The sequence below is a fragment of the Salvelinus fontinalis genome, chromosome 40, assembly GCF_029448725.1.
Source record: "Salvelinus fontinalis isolate EN_2023a chromosome 40, ASM2944872v1, whole genome shotgun sequence".
NCBI lineage: Eukaryota > Metazoa > Chordata > Actinopteri > Salmoniformes > Salmonidae > Salvelinus > Salvelinus fontinalis.
In genome coordinates this window covers 20,347,732-20,355,569 of record NC_074704.1, presented here as the reverse complement: position 1 = coordinate 20,355,569, position 7,838 = coordinate 20,347,732, and the positions used below count along the sequence as shown (strand labels likewise).

At 47.2% G+C, this 7,838-nt stretch overlaps 1 protein-coding gene across 1 annotated transcript; it reads right to left on the bottom strand.

Annotated features, from left to right (window-relative positions):
• Positions 1-3,261: 3,261 nt before the first annotated feature.
• On the bottom strand, positions 3,262-7,461 carry LOC129839150 (keratin, type I cytoskeletal 13-like). The gene is made up of 7 exons (XM_055906432.1): positions 6,845-7,461; positions 6,219-6,301; positions 5,762-5,918; positions 5,381-5,542; positions 4,610-4,735; positions 4,063-4,283; positions 3,262-3,818 (listed from the first exon to the last, which is right to left on the bottom strand). The coding sequence occupies exons 1-7, from the start codon at positions 7,340-7,342 to the stop codon at positions 3,701-3,703; spliced, it is 1,365 nt and encodes a 454-aa protein (XP_055762407.1). The 5' UTR covers positions 7,343-7,461; the 3' UTR covers positions 3,262-3,700.
• Positions 7,462-7,838: the final 377 nt, after the last annotated feature.

Genomic DNA, 7,838 nt, shown 5'->3' with positions numbered 1-7,838 from the left:
AAGAAGCTGGAATTATGGGAGTGGGCTCTGCAGACCGCTCCTCCGTGTCATACATCCTGGACAGTGTGTCTGCCTTAACGTTCTGGGAACCTGGTCTGTAGGATAGAGTGAAAACAAAGCGGGTGAAAAACATGGCCCACCTCGCCTGGCGAGGTCAGTCCAAATGAGGAAAGGGTGTTTAGCCCCCTCAAGCCAATGTCTCCACGCTTTCAGAGCCCTGACAACAGCCAACAGCTCCCGGTCCCCCACATCATAGTTTCGCTCCGCCGGGCTGAGCCTCTTCGAAAAGAAAGCGCAGGGGCGGAGTTTTAGTGGCTTACCCGAGCGCTGAGACAGCACAGCCCCTATCCCAGCCTCGGACGCATCCACCTCAACTATGAACGCTAAGGAGGGATTAGGATGAGCCAGCACGGGAGCCGAGGTAAACAGAGCCTTAAGTTGACAAAAAGGCCTGTCCTACTCCGCTGACCACTGCAGTCGCACCGGTCCCCCCTTCAGCAAGGACGTAATGGGAGCCGCTACCTGACCGAAACCCCGGATAAACCTCCGGTAGTAGTTGGCAAACCCTAAGAACCGCTGCACCTCCTTTACCGTGGTTGGAGTCGGCCAATTACGCACGGCTTAAATGCGGTCATTCTCCATCTCCACCCCTGACGCGGAAAAGCGGTACCCTAGGAAGGAGATGGACTGTTGGAAGAACAGACATTTCTCAGCCTTGACGAACAGGTCATGCTCCAACATTCGACCAAGCACCTTGCGCACCAGAGACACATGCTCGGCGCGTGTAGCGGAGTATATTAGAATGTCATCTATATACACCACTACACCCTGCCCGTGCAGGTCCCTGAAAATCTCGTCTACAAAGGATTGGAAGACTGATGGAGCATTCATCAACCCGTACGGCATGACGAGATATTCATATTGCCCAGATGTAGTGCTAAATGCCGTCTTCCACTCATCCCACCCCTTGATACGCACCTCAAATGGAGTCAGCAGGTACAGCCAGCTGTCCTCTCCCAATGGAGGAGCGTGTTCAGCAGCACGCGACCATGTTACAGAGTCTCGGTACAGCCATGGATCGCGTGCTGCAAACCATGGACCAATGGGAGAGAGGGGGTTTTCCAGTTCACCCATCAGCAACTTCCCATCTCCCACAACAACCGACCCAGAGATCCACACTTCCTTCATCAGAATCCAGTGGGATTCGACTCTCGCTCCCGGGAGCATATGATGGATCGGCTGCCGGGTGCCAGGGGTTCCTACTCCAGCTGGAACTCTACCTGGCAGCTGTTCAGCCATCCCCCTCAGGACGCGAGAGAGTGAGAGCCCTCATCTCTTGTCTGACTGGAAAAGCACTGGTCTGGGCCAATGCCATCTGGGGAGAAGAAGTTCCGACGTTGGACAATTACGAAGATTTCACCCTGCTTCCAGGCAGTTTTTGATCATCCACCTGAGGGGAGAGCGGCGGGGGAACGCTTGTTCCATTTAAGATAGGGGATGAGGAGCGCTCAAGAGTTCGCTCTGGTTTTTAGAACTCTGGCCGCCGGCGCAGGATGGAATGAGCGGGCCCTGAACGACCACTACAGGTGTAGTTTACGCGAGGACGTTCGTAGGGAGTTAGCCTGCAGGGACACCACCCTTAATCTGGACCAGCTGGTGGACCTATCCATCCGGCTGGATTACCTGTTGGCATCCCGCGGACGTCCAGATCGGGGTCCGTCAGTTCCATCCCCCAGCACCTCTGATCCTACCCCGATGGAGCTGGGAGGTGCTGCTATGAAGGGGACCGGAGGGGGGACCGTTCCCTGCACCAACTGTGGCCGCAGAGGACACACTGCGGGTCGGTGCTGGGGAGGTTTCCCAGGTAATCGAGGTGGCAGGCGGAGCACTGGTGGATCATCTCTGGTGAGTAGGCACACACCTCACCCAGAGCTCCCTTTTGCACACATGTGGTTGTATATAGCCTTTCCTGAGTTTTCCCAGCATTCCCAGCATAAGGCGCTAGTAGATTCAGGCGCAGCTGGGAACTTTATTGACTGTACCTTTGCACTTAGTTTAGGGATTCCTATTGTTCCTGTTGATGTCCCCTTCCCTGTACATGCCTTAGATAGTCGTCCGTTGGGGTCAGGGCTAATCAGGGAGGTCACAGCTCCACTCCGTATGATAACGCAGGAGAATCATGAGGAAAGAATTAGTCTCTTTCTGATCGACTCTCCTGCGTTTCCTGTTGTGTTGGGCCTTCTCTGGTTGGCCTCTCATGATCCTATTATTTCGTGGCAACAGAGGGCTCTCAAGGGATGGTCTTGTCAGTGCTCAGGGAGGTGTGTAGGTGTTTCCTTAGGTGCCACTACGGTGGAGAGTCCAAACAAGGTATCCACCATGCACATTCCCCCCCGAATATGCCGATTTGGCACTCACCTTCTGTAAAAAGAAGGCGACTCAATTACCACCCCATCGACCGGGGTATTGTGCAATAAATCTTCTGATAGATGCTGCACTTCCCAGGAGTCACGTGTATCCTCTGTCACAGGAGGAGACGGTGGCTATGGAAACATATTTCACCGAATCTTTGGGACAGGGATACATTCGGCCTTCAATTTCACCTGTCTCCTCGAGTTTCTTTTTTGTGAAGAAGAAGGATGGAGGTTTGCGCCCGTGTATTGACTATCGAGGTTTGAATCAGAAGAAGGAGAGGGACCAACTTCGGCCGAAGTCGTGACAGTCTAGTAATAATTTGTCAAGAAAACCATCAATAAAATGATGTGGTTGAATGAGAATGGACTGTGTGGTTTCACTTGTTTCAGAGATATTCATGCTTTATCATAGACAGACTATAAGAATGTCTGAGTATGGATGTCATAGCAGATACATTTTGTGTTCTCATTTCAAATTACTTGTTTTCAACCAAAACATGGTGTACAGCTCTACAGTTGACTCCACAAACACCCTCCATACAGTACATGACTCTGAATCTAATGCTTAATATTTTTTGTGTTTGATTAATAGAGATTGAATTATATAATTTTGCTGACAACTTAAATTCAAATTTCGACTATCAGCGTTCATACATTTATTGCTAAGTATTAAACTCAGTACAAGTGAATGTCATAAATTACACTATTCAAGATCATAATGACACATATACTTTCTCAAGACCATAGAATTGGCCTCATGTGCAAATGATAACAACCTATATGATAGTCAGATGTATGGGAGCACGCCAGATCAGATAAATCAAGTTGAAAGACACAGAAGACAGAATGATGGTGTCAGCAAGTCAGAGCATCTTTATTACATTCACAATGGGGTCTGTTGTTGGTGTTCCACCCAGATGTAGTAGAATGTGTTGTTCTGGAGGTGTTAACCATAGAAATAGAATTACCAGAAAATAAATCCCCATTCAAGTCAATGATCCATGATGGGTGTCTGAGGGGATTTAGCCATTCTAGAAAGAACAGGAGGATGGTATGCACATCTTAAACTAGAGTTAACCAGAGCTGGCCTCAACAAATAACAATGTTATTTATCTGACAAACACTTTTTATAAGTTGAAACGTTGTATTTTAGGTTGCATGAATAAACACTGAGGAACAGCAATATTCTATGTGTTGGCCTCTCATTTCATGTACCCATTCTAGAAATTCTATTTCTATTGGGTTAACCCCTTGCTTGCTGCAGTGCTCGGTGTGTGTGGGGGACCTTAAGAGGTGTGTTTGGTTACACTTGTGGAGACAACCTTGCCATCCACTTTTTCCTCTTTGATAACCACCTCCTTGCGTTTGGTGGTGCTGGAGGAGCTGTGGCCAGATTTTGAGGAGCTGAGGCCGAGATTGTGAGGAAGGGAAACCCATGGTTAGCATAGTTAGCATCTATGATCTATGATCATAATAAGTATCTATTAAAGGTCAAACACCAGTAGATTCATGTCAAAAGTAACAATGTCTCATATTAAGGTCAACTTCAAAATAACATTTTTTAATAAAGTCAAATGTTGAAGGAAACATGAATTCATTTTCACTTGTTTCAAGGACCCTTGTCACCCCACTTCCCATCCTGCCTTACCCGCTAGCCTCTCCGTCCAGCAGCCTCCTGTACTCAGCGATCTCCATCTCCAGGCGTGTCTTGATGTCCAGCAGCATCTTGTACTCCTGGCCCTGGCGTTCCATGTCGCTGCGGAGAGACACTAGCTGCTCCTCCAGACTGGTCACTTGGTTCTGGAGGCGTCCCAGCTGCATGGAGTAACGGCCCTCCGTCTCCGCCAGCGTGTTCTCCAGGGAGCCTTTCTATTGGCCGGGAGGGATAGAGATGATGGGTCAAAAACTGTGGGAGTAGGTTTGGAATTTGGAATGTTTACAGTCATACTGAAAAAGTTAGCTCTAGTGATTGAATGTGAAGGCAGGTAGAGGTTAGCTATAGTAATGTAGAGGTGCCTGGCTATAACAACTTGAGGGATAGTGTTAGAGTCCAGGTGAAAGTGAGATACTTGAGGGTTGGAAAAGAGAATGATGAAAGAGTCAACTGTTGATTATTGAAGAAAGTTGTATAAAGTTGTGTTAGTAATGTCCCCTAAACTGTTGTCTGTGGTTAGATGTTAGTAATTACTACTCACCATGCTGAGCTGTGACTGCAGTTCGATCTCCAGGCCCTGCAGTGTGCGACGGATCTCTGAGATCTCTGACTTGGAGGTCTGGAGAACCTCTGTACTGGACGCCACCTCCTTGTTCAACGTCTCCGTCTGTAAAAAATAATAAGTTGTTAATGGTTGAAAAGTACCCAATTGTCATACTTGAGTAAAAGTAAACATACCTTAATAGAAAATGACTCAAGTAAAAGTGAAAGTCACCCAGTAAAATACTACTTGAGTAAAAGTCTACAACTATTTGGTTTTAAATGTTAAGTAAATAGAATTTCAAAATATACTTAAATATCAATAATAAAACTATAAATTATTTTTTTAAATTTGCCAGGGGCATACATTTACAAACGAAGCGTGTGTGTTTAGTGAGTCCGCAAGATCAGAGGCAGTAGGGTATTACCAGGGATGTTCTCTTGATAAGTGAATGAATTGGACCAATTCCCTGTCCTGCTAACCATTCAAAATGTAACAAGTACTTTTGGGTGTCAGACAAAGTGTATGGAGTACATTATTTTCTTTAGGAATGTAGTAAAAGTTGTCAAAAATATAAACAGTAAAGCACAGATACCCCAAAACTACATAAGTAGTACTTTAAAGTACTTTTACTTAAGAACATTACACCACTATAAGTCATCGATCCTCACAGGAACAAACCAACTCATGATAGAATGTGACAACGTTACCAACTAGAAGTAAAGGAACATCTACACCATGAACATATTTTAGAGGTTCTAGAGGTTCTACCTTGGTCTGGAACCAGGCCTCCAGGTCGCGCTGGTTTTTGGCACTAACGGACTCGTACTGCTCACGAATCTCAGCCATGACTCTGGACAGGTCCTCCTGTGGTGCTGCGTCCACCTCCACGTTGATCTGTCCAGTCATCTGTGTCCTCATGGCCAGCAGCTCCTAGGGAGAAACACATAGAGGTCAGTGACTAACCTCTGCTGATGGTAACAACTTGACCTGCCCTCTGTCCTCATTATACATTTGAACACCATTGCTTGATACAGATGTGCTTGAAAGCCAGCAGGGGTGTTCTAGTGGAGACCCATAGCAGGTTGACATGGTCAATAGATGTAATACTTTAAGGGACTGTATGGATATGTTCCATCAGCCCACACCCACCTCCTCATGGTTCTTCTTGAGATAGATGAGCTCCTCCTTCAGCCCCTCGATCTGCATCTCCAGGTCAGATCTGGCCATGGTCATCTCGTCCAGCATCCTCTTCATCCCAGCGATGTCCGCCTCCACTGACTGACGCATGGCCAGCTCGTTCTCATACCTGAGAGATAGAGATTGCTTCGGTCAAAGAACTGCCGGAATGTGTTCCTCTGTGGGAATAGCAGGGGGTTATAGATTCTAGTATTCCGTTAAGTTTAAAAAACAGAAAGTAACACCAGGCTTCTGATATGTCTGTTGGGAGGGTGTGGTTATGGTGTCGTTTGATTTTCTTTTTTGTAGTTTCAACACAGAATTCTGTAATAACCAGTATGAGGGTTTTTACAGATTTGGGTTATTCCATTTGGTTAATGGAATGCACCAACAGTGTTCTGTATCTGTGGATGGTGTTGGATATGCTTACTTGGTTCTGAAGTCGTCTGCAGCGAGCTTTGCGTTGTCGATGTTCAGATAGATGCCTCCATTCAAGCAAGTGGCAGCCTGGATCTGAGAGGTAGAGGATGGCGAAGCATTTCAGGGTGGGGCATGCATGGAATTTCATACTAATGCAGTAGGCACAAACTGTGATACCACACAGTAATCATTGAGATCTGAGTTTCAGCTGCACTGTAAATGATAGCTCATAGAAGCATTACATTGTCATTATGATAATTGTAAAGCATGACACAAAGAAACAAATTACACCTTTAGCAATCGCCTGGGGGCTCTTAACAGACAGGAAGGGTTGATTTCAATGATCTGCTTGATTTTCAATACTTCAGCTGCAAATATGCGTACTGTCTTTGCATCAATCTTTGGTGAAATATCTTGGTTGAATCAATTATAACAAATGTGTATCATTTAGCATTTAGCAAATCATATTCATATCACTCTTAGTAAATTGTTGGAAAACAAGCTGATGATATGTGGACCGTGTATCTGTACTCTCTAACAAGGCATAACATTGTCACTCTGCAGACATTACCATGTTTTGACATGCTGAGATGTCATTATTTAGTGCTTTTGCCATCTAGGACACATGTCACGTACCTTGTCCTGCAGGTCGGCGATAGTAGCGTAGAAGCGAGAGTAGTCACGAGAGCTAGGAGACGTCTTGCTCTCCATGAACTGACGGATCTTCAGCTCCAGCTCGCTGTTGGCCGCCTCTAGCTTGCGCACCTTCTCCAAGTAGTTGGACAGGCGGTCGTTCAGGTTCTGCATTGTGGCCTTCTCGTTGGCTGACACATGGAGGTCGGCTCCACCGCCGCCACCACCAACCCCTCCCATGCCGAAACCATAACCGCCACCACCACCTCCGCCGCCGGAACCAAATGAGGAGCTAGAGATGCGTACCCCAGAGCCTCCTGCACCTCCATACACACTGCCGGCCCTCATGGCAGTGACGCGGCCTCCTCCACCACCACCACCCATCGAGGAGAAGCGTGAGGAGCCCATACCCATTCCACCTCCACCTCCAGACCTCATGGACATGGTGCCACCTCCACCACCGCTGCTGCTGTAGGACATGCTAGATCTGGAGAAGGACATGGCTGCTGAGAGGGAGTCTGCCTGCCTGGGATGAAGAGGAGAGAGAATGTGGTGCACGGCCCAGCCACTGTTCCCTTTTATGCTGCACAGGGCTTAAGGTGGGAGGGAGGTTGGGAGGAGGACAACGGTGGTGAGGCAGAAGGGAGGAATAGAGAAGGGAGGAATACATGGAGGTATTACGTAATGTAGGGCAGGGCAGGGCTCCTCCACCCACTTTGACACCCTGCGGGCAGATGCTAGCATGCAGAAGGAGATGGAAGAGGATAGATAGATATGTACTTTGTGTGAATATTGAAAATATACCATTGTCGTGCAACCCCACCCTCCCCCATCTCACTCTATATATGGTGTCTGCCTGCACAAACATATAAAATTGCACACAACCATAAACAGATGGATTTCCTCTCTCGTAATAGCGTCTGGTTGAAAGCATAGACAAACCTGCTTCTATTCTCCCCAGGTAGGTCAGTCAGTCAGTCAACACACACAGTTTAAC

Excerpts from the sequence above, each read along its gene's own strand:
- LOC129839150 (XM_055906432.1), bottom strand. The coding sequence starts at position 7,342 with ATGTCCTTCTCCAGATCTAGCATGTCCTACAGCAGCAGCGGTGGTGGA. Across the intron at positions 6,302-6,844 it reads TCGCCGACCTGCAGGACAAG|ATCCAGGCTGCCACTTGCTT; the intron begins GTACGTGACATG and ends TCTACCTCTCAG. Across the intron at positions 4,284-4,609 it reads TGCAGTCACAGCTCAGCATG|AAAGGCTCCCTGGAGAACAC; the intron begins GTGAGTAGTAAT and ends CCCGGCCAATAG.